General features: G+C 54.9%; 2 protein-coding genes across 2 annotated transcripts in view; both read right to left on the reverse strand.

Moving 5' to 3' along the window:
• Positions 1 to 620: 620 nt before the first annotated feature.
• Timm50 (translocase of inner mitochondrial membrane 50) lies at positions 621 to 7,689 on the reverse strand. Its single transcript, XM_026411543.2, has 11 exons — positions 7,558 to 7,689; positions 6,490 to 6,640; positions 6,012 to 6,043; positions 5,784 to 5,805; positions 3,938 to 3,996; positions 3,729 to 3,848; positions 3,337 to 3,441; positions 3,148 to 3,246; positions 2,247 to 2,403; positions 1,791 to 1,897; positions 621 to 835 (listed from the first exon to the last, which is right to left on the reverse strand). Exons 1-11 carry the CDS (start codon positions 7,663 to 7,665, stop codon positions 734 to 736), a joined length of 1,062 nt encoding a protein of 353 aa, XP_026267328.1. The 5' UTR covers positions 7,666 to 7,689; the 3' UTR covers positions 621 to 733.
• A 2,070-nt stretch (positions 7,690 to 9,759) lies between these two features.
• Positions 9,760 to 19,852, reverse strand: part of Supt5h (SPT5 homolog, DSIF elongation factor subunit) — a 28,003-nt gene continuing 17,910 nt past the window's right edge. The window contains exons 12-30 of the mRNA XM_026411537.2: positions 18,925 to 19,014; positions 18,757 to 18,827; positions 16,770 to 16,875; positions 16,474 to 16,567; positions 16,224 to 16,360; positions 15,131 to 15,286; positions 14,900 to 15,046; positions 14,049 to 14,195; positions 13,834 to 13,959; positions 12,926 to 13,010; positions 12,606 to 12,725; positions 12,419 to 12,521; positions 12,212 to 12,339; positions 12,020 to 12,125; positions 11,573 to 11,731; positions 11,297 to 11,465; positions 10,986 to 11,189; positions 10,268 to 10,363; positions 9,760 to 10,194 (exon numbers count right to left, since the gene is read on the reverse strand). Coding sequence (XP_026267322.1) covers positions 10,051 to 10,194; positions 10,268 to 10,363; positions 10,986 to 11,189; positions 11,297 to 11,465; positions 11,573 to 11,731; positions 12,020 to 12,125; positions 12,212 to 12,339; positions 12,419 to 12,521; positions 12,606 to 12,725; positions 12,926 to 13,010; positions 13,834 to 13,959; positions 14,049 to 14,195; positions 14,900 to 15,046; positions 15,131 to 15,286; positions 16,224 to 16,360; positions 16,474 to 16,567; positions 16,770 to 16,875; positions 18,757 to 18,827; positions 18,925 to 19,014 — 2,388 coding nt within the window. The 3' untranslated portion in view covers positions 9,760 to 10,050. The remainder of the gene's footprint in view (positions 10,195 to 10,267; positions 10,364 to 10,985; positions 11,190 to 11,296; positions 11,466 to 11,572; positions 11,732 to 12,019; positions 12,126 to 12,211; positions 12,340 to 12,418; positions 12,522 to 12,605; positions 12,726 to 12,925; positions 13,011 to 13,833; positions 13,960 to 14,048; positions 14,196 to 14,899; positions 15,047 to 15,130; positions 15,287 to 16,223; positions 16,361 to 16,473; positions 16,568 to 16,769; positions 16,876 to 18,756; positions 18,828 to 18,924; positions 19,015 to 19,852) is intronic.

The following is a 19,852-nucleotide window of genomic DNA, read 5'->3' on the forward strand; positions in this document are numbered from 1 at the left end:
TCACCCAGCACTGCAGAAAACCAATCAACAGTGAGATTTAATATAAAAATCCTCATTTCTGGGCGGGCACTGTAGCAGTCTTATGCCCCAGATACTCTGGAAGCTGAGGCAGGAAGACCATTCAAGCCCTGGAGTTCAAGACCAGCCTCGGCAACACAGTGAGAGCGCATCTCAAAAATCAATCCATCGATCCTTCAATCCATCCACTCATCCATCCCTCCCAACTTTGGGCTTCTGTTGAAAAACCAGAAGCTCAAACAGCTCCAGGGCCACGGCTGGCGGGAGGTGAGCAGATGTCCAGGTGAGGTGGGCCATCTCTAGACCACCAGGGCTCAACTTGGCTTTATTTCCACGGGAGCTACCTGTGTTTAACCCCCATCCTCTGCTTTTCTCCACATGCGAGGAATCTGGAGCCAGAGAGGTGCACTTTTTGCAGATCAAACAGCACATGGGAAGATAGCCGAGCAGAGACCCAGGTTTCCAGACAGCCAGGCCCAAACTGGCCCTGATCCTACAGAGCCTCTGCTCTGTTCGGCAGTCAGCTGGCCACTGTGGCATGATGACCCAAGTCCCGGACCTCACCCTGATGCCCCCATCTGGAGACTCTCCGGACACAGGAGTTGTGCCATCTGGGATGCACTTTATTGGACATGTGGCTGCCCAAGCCTTGGTCTGGGAGCACTGGGGCCTGAGGCCCTGAACCCAGGCAGTGAGTTTGAGGAGGCCCAAAGCATCAGGGCTGTTTGGAGCGAGGCCACAAGCGGCTGGTGAGAGAGCCGAAGAAGAGTTTCTGCTTGTTGGACTTGGCGAGCTCAGCCAGGCGCTGCTGTTCCTCCTGGGGTCAGGGGACAAGAGGAGGAGGAAGTCAGCCTGGGGTAGGTGGGTTTCCTCCCACACTGCCAGTTCCCAGCCTCAGCCCAGGGGCCAGCCTTCCTTTAGACTTTGGCCCAGGGCCCACTCCCCTCCCCAAACCAACCGAGCACTGCACGCCGGCTCCAGCCCCGTTCACACACTGGTAAGGGCCAGCTGTGTCACAGGAGCTCAACCTCAGACGCCTGGGGGACACCACACTCAGATCCCAGGCCCTCAGGATTTTCAGCCATGAACTTCAGCAGTTTCTCAGGCAGAAAATTCTCAGAAGCCCCTCCCCTAATCCCAGGGCCCAACCCCAAAGCCTGGGAACCTATCTCAGACCCTAGACCCCATCCTGGATACTGGGGGAGCCCCAGATCCAAAGACCATAGCCTTCCTAAACAGACTGCGCTGTCCTACTCTGAGCACCCAGTGGCTGGCATGGGGGAAGCCCCTGGCCCAGGTCTCAGGCCTTCTCTGGGCACTTAGGGGCTCTAGCTAGCCCCAGAAAGCCAACCCGCAGCCTGGACCTGAGCATCTTTTCTGACTCGAGCCACACACCAGTGTCCCTCCAAGACCAGCAAAGTTCCCTCCCCAGACTCCTGGCCCAGTGCCATGGACACCTCCCTCCAGAAGTGATCTAAACCCTAAGTCTATCTCCACAGGGAGTCCCCAGGACTCACAAGTGTCAAGGACACTCCCTCCTCCAGACCCATCTCAGGTGCTTTCCGTTTCCTGAGCAGCCCATAGAACCAGGCCACCCTCCTCGCCACATCCCTGCCCAGAAGGCTGTGTCCCCGCCCCCAGGTCACAGATACTGAGGCAAAGGAGAAGGTACTGGCTAAGGTCACAGTCAGCCAGGGGACAGTATAGAGAGGGGCTGCTTCAGGAACCTCCTTCGGGAGCCTCAAAGGACCCTGGGCGTGGAGGAGTCCAACCTGCTCGAGCTGGCTCTGCCGCTGCTTGAAAGCCTCCAGCGGGTCGTCCTCCAGGGCGTAGTGCTCCAGCACGGTCCGCACGTCCTCCACTTGGTTCAGAGCAATGGCTGCGGGCACAACAGGACGCGGTCAGCCAGCCTTGAGGCCCAAGGGAGGCAGGGCCCACAGGGCCAAGGTCAGATCCTAGACTGACACTCCCTGGAACGCTCGCAATGCTCCACAAGGGCTCCCCCGTCATTCCCAGGGGAGCACCCGGACACAGGAGTCTCTGGGACTCCAAACTGCTCATGGCCTCTGCCCCTCGACTGCAGTTTGTTTTCCCAGCACTGGAGACTGAGCCCAGGGCCTCCCTTGACTGCCAGTGGACAAGAAAGACAAGGCAGAATCAAGCATCTGCCATCATCTTGAGGACCAGGTCCCTGGGGTCAGGGGCTAGGAGGGCGGGACCAGCCTCACTCTTAAGGAAGGCAGACAGGTCCAACAAGACCCGGTCGTCCGAGTTGCCGTCCCAGGGCCGCAGGGCGACGCCGTTGTAGGGCTGCAGGCGGAAGGCTTCCTTCTTGCAGTCCACGACCACCACTCGGGCCGGGTCCCGATTCAGACATGAAATGTCCTGGAAGTGGGCGACAGGTCAGGTCACTCTCTGTGCCCCTCTCCTCCCCAAGAGGAACATGCACACACAAGGCATCACCATGGCCCCTCTCCCAAACTCCACCTGCAGAGCCCTCGGCCTCTGGCTGGGCGGAGTCACGCCACTCCTAGGCCCTCTTGGGATGGGCGGGCCCTGGCGTGTCCAACTACTGCCCAGGTGAGGTGACTGTGATATGCTGCAGGTTGAGGAACCTCTTGCCCAGGAAAAAGAGGTGCAGATGGACCCACAGCAACACACAGGGAGCACACAGACTGACACAGACCTTTGTCACAGTCCATGCACCGCTGAATCCCAACGTAAGCCCCCAGCCCCAACAAGACCCACATAGAAGCCCAACAGATGCCTGGGCACAGGGAATCCTGGAGCCAGGCCCAGACCCCGGCATGTGTTTCCAAAAACAGGCTCATGGGAGCAACTGCAATTATCCACTGTCCTGAAGCACCCAGTTACTGACACAGAGAGACGAAACTCCACATCACTACCCCTCACCCACAACTGTCTTCTTTAGGGAGACCCCACTTCTCCCCACTCCCCCAGATTCTGGAGGAAGGGCCAAAATGCTCCGCCAAGCTCAGGTCCTGCCAGGAGAATGAGATCTGTACAGAATCACAAGCAGGGTGGAGGCTGGGACTGGAGCTCAGCCCTCTTTCTGGCAGTGCTGGCACCCGAGCCCACCCAGAGGCCCACCATGACCCCCACACGCACCTTGACATGGTGTCCATCCATGTATCTTGTGGCATCCCGGAAGAGGCGGTAGGAGATGAAGCCATGGGGGTCCACACTGTCGATGAGTGGAAACGCAGTCTGGGGGATCGAGGAGAGGTCAGCTGGGTCTGGCCCAGCAGATCTCTTGCTCCCCACACCACCCATGCCTGCTCTGCCCCGGAGCCTCACCATGCCCGTCTCTGACGTGAAGATGACGATTTCGTACAGAGGTGCAAGCTGCTGGAACAAGGTCTCGATGCCTGGCCGCTTCTTGAACCTCCAGCCAGTAGCCAGCTGGGGGATGAGGGCAGTGAGCCACCAGGACCACGAGGGGCCCGGGGCCTAGACCCAGCCAAGGGGTTCCCAGAGCCAGGGTTCCCTCTGTTCTTGGGGGTTTGAGAACACAAGGGCTAAGAACTAGAGTCTGGAGCAAGAGCCGACTCCTGGCACACCCCCGACAGCCCCACAGTGGGCACTGAAAACGAGGCAGTGGGAAGAGACAGGCTCTCCCCAAGATCACACAGCACCCCCAGCCCACTGCACAGGTCTATCCCCAACCCGCTGCCTTCCCCGAGACACACCGACCACTCAGGGTGCAAGAGGACACCAGTGAGCTCCAAGACAAGTGTGTAGGGCGGCTGGTAGTATGGCTCCCGCAGAGGGTCTGGAAGAAGGCAGGGACTGGTGGGCTCAATGATCATCTGTGGGACAAAAAAAGGACAAGGGTGCTTGACACTGAAGCTGGGGGCTGAGGACAGAAGGGAGGGACCAGGCCCAGGTCCCCGCTTACCTGTCTATAATCTTTGAAATACTTGTATGTCCGACGTAACTGCTGAACCAGAATTGGATCTAGGAGAACATTGGGCACAAAGGATTCCAAGATAAGCTGCTGCTCGACCTCCCAAACACCAGAGGTTTGTGATCCACCAGACACACAGCAGGTCTACTCCCGCCTGGTTTCAATCAGCTCATTTCCAGGCCACAAGGTAGATGGCAATGACATATTACCAGGTGGAAACAAAGATATTTATTTACCCAGTTTTTTAAAAAAAATGTTTGATTGTAGATGGACACAATACCTTTACTAATCTTTATGTGGCGCTGAGGACCGAACCCAGTGCCTCACCCATGCTAGGTGAGTGCTCTACTGCTGAGCCCCAGCCCCAGCCCCCTCACTTACCCAGTTTTAATGTGAATACTTACTTCCACACTCCATGCCAGGTATAAAAATAGCCCACCTAAAATTCAGACATATAGGGGCTAGGGCTGTGGCTCAGTGGCAGAGCGCTTGCCTCGCACAAGTGAGGTACTGAGTTCGATCCTCAGCACCACATGAAAATAAATAAACTAAATAAAGGTATTGTGTCCATTTACAACAAAAATATTTTTTAAAAATTCAGACATGTACACCTTTTGATCTTATGTCCATCCTGAGCTTGAGATGTCTGCTCAAAGCCAGCGCACTAGTCTAGTTATACTACAGTGAACACAGACACATCTGTGTGCTTAAAACCAGAGATTCTCAACTTAGAACACTTTTATTTATCTTGTCCCTCCAACACACACTACCACCGTACATTTGGCAATGTCTAGAGACCTTTTTTTTTTTTTTGATGCTAGGACTGAACCCAGGATCTCACCCATGCTAAGCATGGGCTCTACCACTAAGCCGCACCCCAGCCCATGGGGACAGTTTTGATTGCCATGATTCTGGCACCTAGTGCGTAAATATAATTATCCTGGGTGCTGCTAAACATCCTATAATGCACAAGACAGTCCTCCCACAGTAAAGAATGATCTAGTTCAAACTGTCAATAGGGCTGAAGGTGAAAAACCCTGGTTTAAATGAGTACACTGGCTTCAGCTGAAACCGAGAGCTTCCAGGAGTGCCCGCTGGAGGGCAGTATTTTCAGTCCAGTTCTACCTATGGGCCACTCTCTGAAAAACCACAATATTGAAACCAGTTAATATGCACATTTTAAACCTACGTCTCTACCTGCCCAATTTAAATCAGCATATTGATTTGTTGAAGCCACTATAATTTTATATCTGCCCAGTTAAAACATACTCACCCCAATGCCTCGCTGCAACAATCAGTATAACAAACTCCCCAGCACAAAACAGGTGGCTTTCTGGATCCACCAATTTTACTTTTCTCTTGGGAAGAGCCAGGTGTGACAGAATTGACAACTACTATCCAATTTGTCAGAACCTCCCCATCAAAAGCTGGTTAATGAGAGGGGGAGGGAGGGAGGCATTGTTTTGGAAATGAGGAGCCTGGTGGGGTAGGAGCTTAGGGGAAAAAAAGAGGCTGTCATAAAGAGGAGGGGGTTAGGGGCTGCAGATGCTCAGATCTAAGGCACAGGAAGCCATGTGTCTGGGGATAGACTGCCCTGTCTCCCCAAGCCCTCCCACTCAGGTTCCCCTCCCCCATGTGTCCTCGGCCATCTGCTCCTGGGTTGAGGGGCCAGGAAAGGGGGCTGGAGCTTTGTAATGCCCCTCCCCCAAGCCATCCAGCTGCTGCCCCTCCAATGGAAGGAGGAGGGGCTGGGAGCACCAGATGGGGAGGGCTCCTGTGCCTAAGTGGCACAGTTAAGAGGGCCAGGGGACCCCAGAATCTGTGCTTGTTGACTTACCATTGTCGAACTCATCAGGAATCTGGGAGGTGGAGAGAAAAATGGAAAGGTTGGGAAGGAACAGGCAGGACCCCAACATACTTATAAAAAGTTCTCCAAGACCTCTGAGAGGAGTAGAAGGTCCTTGGGAGGGAGAGGCTCACTCCAGGCCAGAGACAAGCCTGAGTCGATCAAAGGGAACCCACCCTCACAAAGGAAGGACTCTGGCAAGGCCTCGTTCCCCCTCACCTTGGCACCGTTTTCATCCACAGGGTTGTTTCCTGCAAGGGAGACAATCAATGACATGGGGACCCCATCTCCTGGCTCTTGAGGGTAGAGGGTATGTCAGGGGCTTGGACTCCTGGGTCTGAGAGAGAGGGCTAGAGGTATGGCCTCCTAGATTCAAGGGAGGAGAGGACTGGGATGGACTTTTGGGTGCTGAGGGAAGACACAGCTTAGAAGGCTGGTCCAGGCTATCCTCCTCTATATTCCCTTCTTCCAATTGGTTCCCGTAGCCTGATACAGGAACCAGCTCGAGAGACAGAAGGGGGAGAAAGAAGAAAGGAGACTTCTCCAGTTTTCAAAATAGGTGTCCTAGTTGGCAGCCCTATTGAAGGGTCAGAGAATGAAGATCAGTGAAGCCACTACGGGGAAAGAGGGGAAGGTTCCACAGTAGAATTCAGGAAGCCAGCAGAACAAAATTGGCGGGCAGGGGCATGTCCCTCACCGAAAATATAGATGATGCTCACAGTCCCACCAGCTCCAAGCAAACCAGCAAGCCAAAGTGCAACTTTTTTGGCATAGCTGGGACCTTCTGAGCCTGGCTGCTGCTGTGGCCCCTGGGCTTTAGTGCTCCCATGGCTTCCAATCTCTGCAGCCTGCAGATTGGGGGAGGAGTGGAGGAAGGCAGTTAGCTAAGAGAAGAGAGAGACAAGGTCAGGATACTTTGACCTCTACTCTAGTTCAAGTAGAATCAAAATCAGAAGTCAAGAAGCAGACACCCACATAACCCCCAGCATTGTATTCTTGGAAGGGCAACTGAGAGGACCTCCTTCAGAGAGTCTAAACTAGACTGTACAGGGCAAAGAATCCAGGAATTTAAGAACTGACAGGCCAGTTTACCCAGGACCCTGGAGGTAAGAGGACTGGAGGGTCTGGAGCCCAGCAAAGTCAGGGAGACTAAGGGATCAGGTCGCCCAAAATTGGGGTGCCTGAAGTTGGGGGACAGAAGGCACACGGGACAAGACTGAGAGTTAAAACATCCGGATTCCTACGGCTCAAGGTAGCAGGGTCTAGAAAAAAAAGGACAGGAGTGGGGGCAGGGAAGAGCAACTTGTATGGGACTTGGGGAAAAAAGGTAACGGAAGTAATGAACTGGAGGTCAGAATGGTTGGGATCTGTCCACATGGAAGAAGGTCGAATCCGAAGCCCGGACATCTACTTCACTACCACTAACAACTCCAAGAAAATACCCGCAAGGCCAGGCTGGAACCCCAGCGTCCCGGGTCCCTCCCCGTCGTATTACACCTGAGTGTTCACTGGCACAGGGAAAGAGGTGACCTCTTCGGCCGCCCACGTGGGTGGGAGGTGTGATCCAGAGGATGCCCTTGGGGCCCCAATATCCGTCCCAGGAAGCAAATGTGCCTCTGGCAGGCAGGGAAGCACCCCTCAAACGCAGGCGGATTTCCATTCAGCACCCTGAGGTGCAGCATCCCAGAACCCCTGCCCGGCAGCTATACGTCCGAAATTTCATGGAGGAGCCCGGGCACCCAGGGCCCAATCTCACTCAGCTCACCTGGTCTGGGGCTCGGGGGGGCGGCGTCGCCAGCCTCGTGCACAGCCCCCGCGCGCCGAGCCCGAGCCCGCTCCGCAAGCGCGAGAACAGCGCCGCCGAGGCCGCCATCTTGCGCTGACGCCACGAGGCCCCGCCCACTCGCTCCCTCTTCTCCCGCCCCGGGCGCAGGCTGCCGCCAATGAGGACGCAGAGAAGAGGTGGGTGGACGGGTGCCTGAGAGAGACAAGAGGCTCCAGGCGGATTGCCGCAGGTGCTATCGCCTTAGATTTTTTTATTAGCTGTCTCCCAGGCACACCAATTGGAGTACAGTCAGCTGGCACCACGCCCCCCTCAATCCTTAGGGAACACCAGTTCAGCAACTGGACGAGGCAGGGGCGAGGATAAGACCTATTGCTTGGAGGTAAAGCTAAGGCTAGGGCTGGGGCTGTAGGTCAGTGGTAGAGCGTTTGCCTAGCATGCATGAGGCACTGGGTTCGATCCTCACTCAGCACCTCACAAAATAAGTAAAAGGTTTAAAAAAAAAAAAAAAAGAACCCAGGATAGCTGTCTCCCCTAAGGGGGGTCTTTATCTTCACCTCTTAATCTTCAGAAGTGGAAACAGACTTGGAGGACATCTGAAAAGCCAGCCCTGAGCTGAGATGGAATCTGCCTTCTTTCCCATACTCAGAGCGCTTCTTGCCCCTCCTACCACGAATTCTTATAAAGGGACAGGAGAGGCAGTACAGCGCCATGCCCTTAATAGCGAGAAATCAACGAATTTTGATTTTACAAAAGCCGTGAATGTTTGCCAAATCATTTTCAGTGTGTGGGCTCTGATAACTTATATATAAAAACCAAAAATACTAATGTAGCAAAAGCCCGGCAAGGTAAAGAAACGGAATCCAGGGTGGGGTTACTGCTGAAGGGGATGGATTGGGGCTGCTGCCAAAACTGGTTCTCTCTCTGGTACCTATTGTTTCCTAAGCTGGGGTGGGCATGGGTCTTCGTGGTTATTTACTTATTTTAGGTACCAGGAATTGAACCCAAGGGCGCTTAACCACTGAGCCACATCCCCAGCTTTTTTTAAAATTCTGAGACAGGGTCTCACTAGATCTCTTGCAGCCTAAGTTGCTAAGGCTGGCTTTGAAATGGAGATCCTCCTGCCTCAGCTTTCCAAACCACTGGGATCACAGGCATATGCCACCCTGCCCAGCGGTATCTTTTTAAATATCTGAAGTATTTTATAATACTGTCATATTTGTAGAAGTATTAATATTGGTCGGGCGTGGTGATGCATGCCTATAATCCCAGTGGCTTGGGAGGCTGAGACGGGAAAATCACAAGTTTGAGGCCAGCCTCAGCAATTTGCCAAGGCTCTGTGCTCCTTAGTGAGACTGTCTCAAAAAATAAAAAAGGGCTGGGAATATGGCTCAGTGGTTAAGCACTTCTGGGTTCCATTCCCAGTAAACCCCTCCCCCCAAGAAGATATTAACGTTGTAATATCAAACGAGGAACAGGAAGTTCAAGATACAAAGCCCCATTCTTTTTTTAATTTTTTTTTTTTTTTAGTTATAGACAGACACAATACCTTATACCGTGCTGAGGATTGAACCCAGTGCCTCACATGTGAGAGGCAAGCACTCCACCACTGAGCTACCCAGCCCCCAAAGCCCCATTCTTAACATTGCTCCCACTCCTGTCACCAAGTTATCACAAGCTCCAGTAATTCTGGTGTCACTGCTCTTGGAACTCAAGATAAAGGACTATCAAGTGTGCTGCTAGGCGACATTTAGGTTGTAGGGCTTGTTTTTTTGTAGTTATTCATCATGCCTTTATTTTACTTGTTTATTTTTATGTGGTGATAAGGATCAAACCTAGTGCCTCCTATATGCCAGGCAAGCGCTCTACCACTGGGCTACAGCCCCAACCCTGTAGGGCAGGGGTTGACTGTGATTTTCACTTAGTAGAATTCATGCCTGAGTAAGAAGTAACTTTGTTAGTCGCATAGCAAGCTCTGTTCCAATGACCTCTTTCCAATGTCTTCTCATCCACCCCTCTCATGAGCCTTCTGAGGTACAAACTCATTTTCTAGATGGGAGAACTTTGATAGTATCCAGTTCTTTACCCCAAAGCACAAAAGGAAGTAAATGGGCTCTGTAAATAACCCCACTACAAACCACACACACACACACACACACACACACACACACACACACACACAGCTCTGACCAAACGTCTTCTTTTTATTGAAAGACCATAAACACAAAAGCAAGCTGGGGGCAGCGGGGTGTTAGAAGTGGGGGACCCTTCCCCAGATTCTACTCTGATTCCTATGAGCATCAGGGAGGAAGAAGGTGGCAACCCAGAAAAGAAGATAAAGAAACTCCAAAATGATCAGCGTAGCCCTACTCCAAGCCCAGGATTCTGTGTCAGGTTCAAGGGCCAGGGAAGGAAGGAGGGTCCTGGTCCTCTTCTCTGCCAGGTCATCTTCTGAATTCTACTTCTCCTCCTGACTTAGGCCTCCAGGAGCTTCCCCAGGAAGCGGAGGTTGAGGATCTTGAGCTGCTCGTCAAGGTCCATGCGGACGATGCCATCCTCACCATCGATGCTCAGCAGGACTCCTGTGGCCTCCCGATCCTCACCCAGGATCACCTTTACCTGAAGTGGGGGACATAGAATCAGCACCCCATGTCAGCAGCCTGACACCCCTTGGCCCCGTCCCCTGACCTACCTTGTTGTTCTTGGTGGGGGTGATGGGTTCCAGGTGCTCACTGGAAATGCTGACGACCTTCTCACTATCCTTCAGGTACACGGAGCACATGCCTCCCTGCGGGGTAGGCACAGCCTGGTCAACCTGTCCTGTTCCCACTCTCCAAGGGACACAGGCTACAGACTCATTCTGAAAACTCAATCCCCATGTGATAAGCAAGCAAGGAGGGCCACGGCTGTGCCTGGTTCCAAGGCTGGAGCCAGTGATGCATGGTGGCAGGGCAGGTGGGAGGGTGACCAAGTCAGCAAGGGAAGCCCCAGGATGAAGCTAACTTGGGCCAAACGGGGACTACTTCTCAGGCACTCTTCATGTCCTCGAATGGCCGTGGCTTCTTTCTACCTGCCCCCCATCCTGGCCCCATAGCCCCGGTAAGCTCTGGACCTCATCTTTGTCACCAACAGTGGTCCAGCTCTGAGGTCTGTCCGTTCAGCCTCCGGAGGGTCTCCTCTCCCACCTCTGTTCCTCCTCCCTTCCCCATGGCACTGCCACAGAGCAACCTGACGCCCCCAACTCCTCAGGGCTCCAAGAGCCCAGTCTCACCACCTCCACTCCCTCCCTGACACTGCAACCTGGAGAATCAGTTCAAACCACAGACCCGAGCCCATACATGAAAACTGCGGGCATCCAGGGAGAGGATGCCTGCTGACCAATCACCATAACATGCCTGTTTCCCACTCACCGTGACACTACGGATGACTCCTGTCTGACCCACCACCTGTGTGTCCAGGTAGGTGTCCCGCACCTTCACCTGGATGTCAGTGGTTACCCAGTCGCTGGAGTTCTGCTCAATGCCTGAGCCAGGTGTGTGCGGGTTGTAGCCACCAGGGGAGGGAGCTCCAGGTGTCATCGGACTATAGCCAACTGGGCTAGGGCTGGGGCTTGCCTACGGGGGAACAGAGGATAGTGTCACTGGAACAGTCACTTGGCCTGGCTGTAGGCCACAGTCCATTCTAGCCCACTGCTCTGCAGGGCATCCAAGGTGACCAGTACCTGATAGGCCATGGGCGAGGGTGTGGGGTGGTAGCTGGCTGGCGAATGGGTGTTTTGGTAGCCTGCTGGGCTTGGTGCCACCTGGTGGTAGCTCTGAGGACTGGGGCTGGGCTGGTAGGAGCCTTGAGGGGAGGGGGCAGCATAGGGGGAGAACTGGTCTGTGTTGTACCTGAAGACACAGGAAAGAAAGGACATTTGTTCAGCAGGGAAGGCACAGGGGGTGAGGCAGTGGGAGGATGTGTACAGCCGTGATCAGGGCTAGCCCAGGGCACTCACATGGCTGGCGTCCCTGGAGTCTGTGGGTTATACTGTGGGTTGACCTGGGGGGAGGAAGGATCTGGATAGCCAGGTGTTTGGGGGTTGGGGGTCCCCCCATAGGCCTGTGGAGACGGAGTAGGCTCATCGTCGAAGGCGTACTCATACTCTTCTTCAGCCCTGTTGGGGATAGAAGTCAGCTGAGAACTGGGGATGGTAAGGTGGCAGATGCTGTTGGATGGCAACACATGCCATTCCACAGCAGAGACCATGAGCAGATGGGGGCCACCTGCCCTGGCATCATGGCAGTGGCTATCCACAGTGGCTGGATGGCCCCATTCCCAGCCACACCTATTCCTGCCTGGGCCTTCGGGTACACCCCCCAGAGCCTTCTGCCCCTGGATGCCACAACATACCCATTCACATGCCCAAGCCCCTGCACCCCGTGCCTCAGAACCTGGCCCTCACCGTGATGGTGTGTTGGGGTTGTTGGGGTCCCATGCCCCACTCTGGGCAGGAGTGCGGCTGCCATCATGTAGGGGTGTCTGTGAGCCATAATGTGGAGTGCGGCTGCCTGTAACGTGAGAGACATGCATGCCCACCATTATGTCCTATCCCCCCCCCCAGCACCCCCCCCAAACACACCCTGGCCTTACTCACCGTCCTGGAGAGGTGTCTGCGAGCCATACATGGGTGTGCGGGAGCCAGAGCCATACATGGGTGTCTGGGAGCCGTACATGGGTGTCCTCCCGTAAGTTGTGGTCATGCCACCAGGACGCCGAGAGCCGCTGTGGACAGAACAGTGTGTGAGTGGGGCCTTCGCACCGCCCCTCACCTGCCACTGGCCCTCCCCTGGCCCAGCCGTACACCGTGGTGAGACGCTGGCGATCCACCGAGATGGTCTGGCAGGTGGAGTGCAGCTCCACACGGGCTGTGGACTCGGTGGCATCCTTCACCACACCAATGTAACCTGTGGGGAACAGAGGTCAGGCCTGGGCTTCCCCACCTGGACCCACCTGGCCCCACCAGGCCTCCACATGGCCTTGCAGGTCACCTTTGTAGGGTCCCTGGGAGATGCGCACTGTCTGGCCAATGAGCTCATTGTCTCTCCTCCCTCGGCCCCTGCTCATGCCGCCACCACCTCCACCTGGGCTACCGAAGCCTCCATGTTGACCTGGGAGGGAGAAGAATGTCACCAGTCCCCTAGGACCGCGCCCTCCCCTCCAACATGTCTGCTTGACACATCATTGGGTTAGGAGCATCCTGTGTCCACCCCTGACCCCTGAGCAATGAGTGGCTTGAGCTGAGTAGCCAAGGTTCCCCTCCACACCCTCCCAACCCCCAGACACACCCCTGGCCTCTGACCCCCCTCACCTCCAGCACTGGGGTGCATGGGACTGCTGATCCGGGGGCTCATAGGGACAAAGCCGCCCACAGTGAGGTTGGTCACATCTCGGGGCTAGGGGAGGGGCAAGGAGTGAACTGCAGGGCCTGGGCGACGGACTCCAGCCCTCCACACCACACCGACCTTCTCCACATGGACAGTTCCTGTCCGACCTGCCCAGCAGCCCTCCCTCCTCCTTCTGGAGATAACGCCTCCATTTCCCTTTGGCGGAACTGCCACCCCTCTGCCGTTGTGGCAGATCCCGATGACTGGGCTTCCCTTGGCCAAGGAGTGAAACTGAAATGTGGCTAGTCAAAAACTTAAGTCCCTAATAACACAAAAACTAAAAGCCATAAGAATTCATCGTCTCATCTTGCAGAGCCCTGAGGTCACCTCCTGGTCCCTGGTACCCAGACCAGAGTTTCTTTTTTATACGTGATTATGTACAAGTCCCACCTCCGGGCCTTTGCAGCTGCTGCCTCCCCACACCAAGTTCACATGGCTCTCCATTCTTCGTTTGTCTCCTCCTCTACCTAAAGCGGCAGCCCCTGTGATTCTGTCTTCCCACCCAGTTCCACTCCTCGGGCATGGCTGCCGCGGCTGCCCGCTGTATCATTTGGGCATCTAAGAATCAGCTCTAGGAGAGCAGTGACTTCTGTCTGCAGTGTCTGGCGTCCAAAAGTGGTGGCTCAATAAAACTGGATGGACGGAGTGACTGGGTGAGCAACTCAGAATCCCAAGGAAACTTATCTTGTGCTTTTCCAAGGACTTGACAATGACAATTGCTCTCCTAACCGTTTGCCCCCAATAAGCCCAAACTTGCTACTCTTGGGCCCAAGGAAGGCTGTAGAGCTGAGCCGGGGACCCAATACACAGAGTCCCGCCATGCCCACCTCACCTTCAAACCCCCAGCCAGCACCAGGTGGCGGGTCTTGCAGACAAACATGCCTCCATTCTCCACCAGCTTTTTGCAATGGAGGAAGGCAAAGCTGTGGTACAGATGACGGATCTCGCCCTCTCGGTCCTAGGCAGGGGAGAGAAGAGTCACTCTTGGGCCATGCCCCATCCTACTATAACTTTCAGATTCCAATGGAAGCAGGAGCTTATACTCACTGAGTGGGGTCCATCAATGACCTTGACGATGTCTTTCACGTGGATGTTGTTCTGTTCAGAATCCAGGGCCACAGCGAAGCGTTTGTCCTTCTTCTGAGTCACAGCCTGGTGCCTGACAGTCACCACCTTCCCATACATGTTCAGCACCTACAAAGGAAGAGGTGCCAAGAGGCTGAGAGGTCAGGGTGAGGTGGAGCACTGCGCCCTCCTTGTGGGAGACTGTCCTGTGGGGCAGGCAAAGTCAGAGCATCACCCTCCAGGCACTGAGCCATCCCAAAACGAGCTCAACCGTTCCAAAACGCTCTTTGGGAAGACACTGTGCCCCCTGGCTGAGCCTCAGGGACCTGAGATGGATAGGACAGAACACTGTTGACCCATTCGTCTGCGCCAAGCCCGGGTCAGACTCTCCACAAACACTTCCCTCTGAGGGGGGTGCTGTCTACGGTGGGGGAGGTGAGCGCAGAAGGGGTGATTCTCTCGGGTCATCCAGCACAGAAGCAACGACCCACAGTGCAGGTCCTGAGCGCTGTGCTCTCTGACTCGCACGTCCAGGACAAAGGGGAAGAGCCAGAGAGCACCCTGTCCTTGATAGCACCAGTTCCAGGGCACATATCTGACGTCAGGGAGTCGTTCGTGGCCAGTGAAGCAGATGCAGCTGTTATCTTACTGGCAGTGAAATCGAGGCACAGGGAGGGTATATGACTTGCCACTTGCTGATTAAGTGTCATACAGCCAGACTCAAGTGACTCAAGTGACAGAGCCTCATCTGCAACTCAGCTCTGGCAAGATGAGGGGGTTGTGGGAGAGGAAGTCTCTAAAAGTAAGCCCCCACCACTGGGTGTGGCACATACCTGAAAGGTCTCCCGCTCTAGTCGCACGATGACACCTACAGTCCTGGGGTCCAGTTGCACCAGCTCACCCCATTCATGCTGGCCCCCCACGTCCACACCTGAGGCTGTCTCCGAGCACAGCTGCAGGTCCCGGGGGAGCACCTTCAGCTGCCGGGAAAAGGTACGAGGGTGAGGTGGCTCTCAGTAAACTGTCCCTTGGTCTCCTCTCGACACGCCCATCCACACACCTACCTCATGCATGGTGAGGTCAGAGAAGAGAATGATGAAGTTCTCCTCCACCCGCACAATGAGGCCTGTGTCGCCCTCAAATCGGCCAGCGATCACCTTCACATGGTCCCCCATCTTGAAGTACTTCCGAAGTTCCTGGGCAGGGAACTCGAGCATGTCCTGGGGGATTGGGTGTGAGGGAAGCGAGCAGGTGAGAGGGACCACCACAGCTTGCCTGCCCCTCTTGCCTTCAGAACCCCTCACGTTCCAGGAAGAGGCCAACACCAAAACCCACTCTAGGCTTGCCCACCACCTGAGGCCACCTGATGGCCCTGGAGATAGCAGGCCCTCAGATAGGACCTGGACCTGACAATGCTTCACCCCAAAGACAGTCAGCCCTCAAGACACAAGATATCTGCAGGGCACCACAGACACAGCTTATCCCCGAATACACAAAGCCCCTGAACAGACCTTCAGGCCCCGCCCCCAGAGAGCCACACCTCAGACACCCTACACTGGCTTGCACCAGCCTTCGCCACCATGTGACACCCAACAGTCACTCAGATACACCTCTAGGCCACAAACACCAGGCTCCCGCCCTCAGTGGCTCCCTGGTTGACCACGCCACCACCAATATACACCCGTGATCGACCTAAACCATGCCACCCAACACCTAGCCACGCCTCAGGGATGTTTCGTGGATGAACATCTCTCCTGGAATTCCCGCAGGCATGTGCACATGTGGCACTGTCCCCTCTCACACCTCAGGACAGAAACATGGAACATAAACGCTGTATATCCACAGCCCAGTCACCAAAGTCACAGACAGAACCTACATACCAGGCCCCAGAACTGTAACCAGACATCTCTTCCCCCAAACCACAACAGCGGGCCCTGCACACACCCCAGCCTGGCCTGGCCAGAGGTGCACGCATGTTACCCCCTCGGCACAGCCTCTCACTGGGAACTGGAAGGCCTAGACGTGGCCTTGAAGATAGATGGAGGTGAAGCCGGGCACACCCCAGCCTGGTCACCCACGTGCAGGCAGGCAGGCAGGCTCCCAAAGCTTCGCCCGCCTCCTGGACCCAGGTCCAGCCAGCACCCTGTGCACGCCCACCTTGAGGTCCTCGTGCTTGGGCATGATGGTGATTTTGTTGCCGTCCACGCTGAGGACCTTGCCTTGCAGGTTGATGAGCTCGCCTTCACACACCTCCACATTGTCCCCGGGCTGGAAGTTGTGCTCCCGCTCCTTCCCTGTGGGGACAGCCACATGGCTGACTGAGCAGCCACCCCAGGGCCCTGAACACAGCTTGTCCCCAAATACACAAAGCCCTCTGAAAAGACCTTCAGACCCCGCCCCCAGATACCTGTGCTTTCTGTCACCACTTCCAGGTCGATGCCCTCTGGCTGGTCCTCGAACTTCTCCAGCTCAGACAGCGTGGGCTTCACACCCTCTGTGATCTAAGCCCCGGGGCAGGAGGGCAGAGGTTAGTGCAAGGCCCAGCCCGAGAGCCACTCCCCAGGACAGACCCAGACAACCTGCTGCCTGTGGGCCGGGGCGCAGAGGGAGGAACTCCCCCACCCCATGAGCACTGCCCTGCCAGGCATGTGTGTGTGTGACACTGTCCCCCCTCACACCTCAGGACAGAAACATGGAACATACCACAGCTGACATGGCGAAGCTTTTGAACAGAAACCCCTTTCGGCTGTACCGGTTCCCCTCGAAGATGAGGAAGTCACCATCGGAGGCAACGTCGCCCCCCAGGGACCTGGTATTTTGTTGGGAGCAGACAGCAAAAGGGGTCATGAAGAGGACCTTATTGTGCCTCAGTCTCCTCAGATAGCAAAGGGAGAGGACAACAGGAATGCCTGCCCGGCTTCCAGCAAACACCCTCTAGGCAGGACTTCCCTAGACCCCTGTGCCCCATCTCCCTCTTATTTATTTATTTATTTATTTATTTCTTACCAGCACACGCATCACCACTTGAAGAGCTACTGTTTGCTCTGATTCCTAACTAGCAATGCTGACTCCTTCTTTACTGACCTCCCCTAAATAGTGCCTGTTGCGTAGTAGGTGCTCAGTAAAGAGTGGCTCAACAAGGCATTAATGTCAGACACTGATGACACGATTTATGGTGCAGTCAGCATGGCCTAGCCTACACAGCCACAGCCTCACTAAAGTCCCCTAAGCCCTGTGACAATGGATTTGTGCTCATGTTCCTGGTGAGGGGACAGGCTCAGAGAGGTCACACCACAAGCTCAAGGTAGCCAAACCAGCAATTTTGAGGGTCAGGATTCAAACACAGGCAAGTGGGATTCCAGGCTTGTTCCTGAACTATCCAGCCCCGGGCCATCTGTGCCCCTTGCCCAGCACGCACAGTACAGGTACCTCGTTTCGTTCCTGGCTCCCAGAAGGGGAAGGATAATGGCTGCCACCGACCAAAATGGAAAAGCACAAGAGGAACAGGCCAGGTCCCTGCTGCCATTCCCCCAACCATCTTCTCTACAAGTCAGGTGTGGGGAACAGCACACTCTGCTGGACGTGTCAGGGAACCCTATCAGCCTTCTGTGGGGGCAGGGTCACTATGGTCTGCTCTCTGCCTTGCGGGAGAGTGCCAGCTGGATGGAGCTAATTCAGACAGGAAGTATGCAAGGCCCTTGGCTACAGACTCAAAGGCACCTTCTACAGAGCAGCCTGAACAGAAAAGAGAACCTGCCTGGTGGGGCTCTGCGTGGAGGCCTGGCTTCCATCTCCAGCCCCAAAACAGAAGAGGAATCTGCCCAGCTGACTCACAGGCAGGCAGTTCCAGAACAGGACCAGAGCGCAGGGCGGCACTGGTGCCTCTGGCACCTCTTCGCTCCTTTCTAGCCCTGCCCTGGTGGAGTCCACCAGGCCCACATGCTGGCAGCCCAGGCTGCTCCAACTTGCCCCTTCACTGGGGAGGATGGGAGTCATTGCACCCCCACCGCAGGTGGCCAGGAGATCAGGGGTGGAGACTTTTTAATGGAGTCTAACATGATCTGTAAACCCCATTTTAACATGTGATACCATTAACATTCTCACTACCTGCAGAGTGCTGTTCTGGGCACATGCATTTCAGTTTGATTCTCACTGTAATCTAGAGAAGCCAGGTCATCACCATCTTGAACCATCATCATCAATCTGTTTTTGGGGGAGGGATGCTGTGGACTGAACCCAGGGGTGTCTGCCACTCAGCCGTATCTCCTGCCTTTCCTTTTTGCTTTGTTTGCTTGTTTTTGTGGAGCTGGGATCGAAGCCAGGGCCTTGTGCATGTGAGGCAAGCACTCTACCAACTGAGCTGTATCCCCAGCCCCCTTTCTCTTTTTTATTTTATTTTGAGACAGATTCTCACTAAGTTACAGGGACTGGCCTTGAACTTGTAATACTCCGGCTTCAGCCTTCTGAGTCACTGTGACAGGCATGAGTCAGCATGCCCAGCTATAATCAATCTTTGAAGCAGGAAACTGAAGCACAGGAGTGTAAAGTAGTGTGCCCGAGGCTGTCTGCCCAGCTCACCACCTACAACTACCCTTATGGGGGTCCAGCTTGGCAGACAGCCTGCAAAGTCACACTGCACCACAGTCACAGGGACCCCACCCTCCTGCCCCAAGCCCACGCACACTCTCACCTGATCTTCTCAGCATCAAAGAGCCTCTGTGGAGGCCGCTTGAACTTCTTCCTTTTGGCAAACCAGTCTTTCTGCAGAGAAAAGGGCCATGGGTGGAAAGGTGAGGGGGGAGAGCTGGCCACCAGCAAGATCAAGTGTCCCCTCACCAGGCAGCACACCCCACGGTACCAAGCTCATGCGGGCCTTGATGCGGTCATAGTCAATGCGTGGGATCATTTTCAAAGAGATGGTGTTCTGGCTGGGCTCCACATAGTCCACCTGCACAGGGCAGAGAGGGGGTCAGCAGGTCTGGTCCTGCCTCCCTGAACCCAGACACTGGAAGGGCAGGTACCAGCAAGGGGAAGAGAGTGATGGGGAAGAGATCAGACAACTGGCAACTCCCAGAAGCCCCTCTCTAGCCTGCCTGCCTCCCCAAGGTCTGGAGCAGAACATCCACTGCCTGCCTGACATGCCCATTTGGATGTTTGGAAGGTCCCTAAAACACAGATGGTCACAGCTAAGCGACTGTTTTCCCCAACCTGCCCCTGTCCCAGCCACCTCCTACTTCATTCATCTGGTCAGGCTCACAACCTGGAGTTTTACTGTTTGTTTTGGTACCAGGAACTGAACACTGGGTGCTTCAGCACTAATACACACCTATAGTCCTTTCTATTTTTAATAACTTTATTTTTATTTATTTATTTTTATATGGCCTTGAGGATTGAACCCAGCGCCTTGCAAACGCTGGGCGAGCGCTCTCCTGCTGAGCCACAACCCCAGCCTCAAAAGCCCTTTTTATTTTTTGAGACAGGCTCTCAACAAGTTGCTGAGACCAGCCTTGAATTTGTGATTTTCCTGCCTCAGTCTCTCAAGCAGCTGGGATTATAGATGTGCCCCACCACACCTAGCCCTGGATTCATTCTTGATTCTTTCTTTCTTGCACAATTATATCCAATCTGTAAGCAAATCCTGTCAGCTCTACCTTCAAAATCCTGACCTCTTCCCTTCTCCACAGCCTCAGTCCTGTCCCACCAGCACCTGCCACCTGGACTGTGGCAGGGCCTCCTGGCAGGGCTCCCTGTTCCTGCTGTGTTGCCCCTCCAGCTCATTCCAGAGC

The sequence above is a fragment of the Urocitellus parryii genome, chromosome 15 (assembly GCF_045843805.1).
Source record: "Urocitellus parryii isolate mUroPar1 chromosome 15, mUroPar1.hap1, whole genome shotgun sequence".
Lineage (NCBI taxonomy): Eukaryota > Metazoa > Chordata > Mammalia > Rodentia > Sciuridae > Urocitellus > Urocitellus parryii.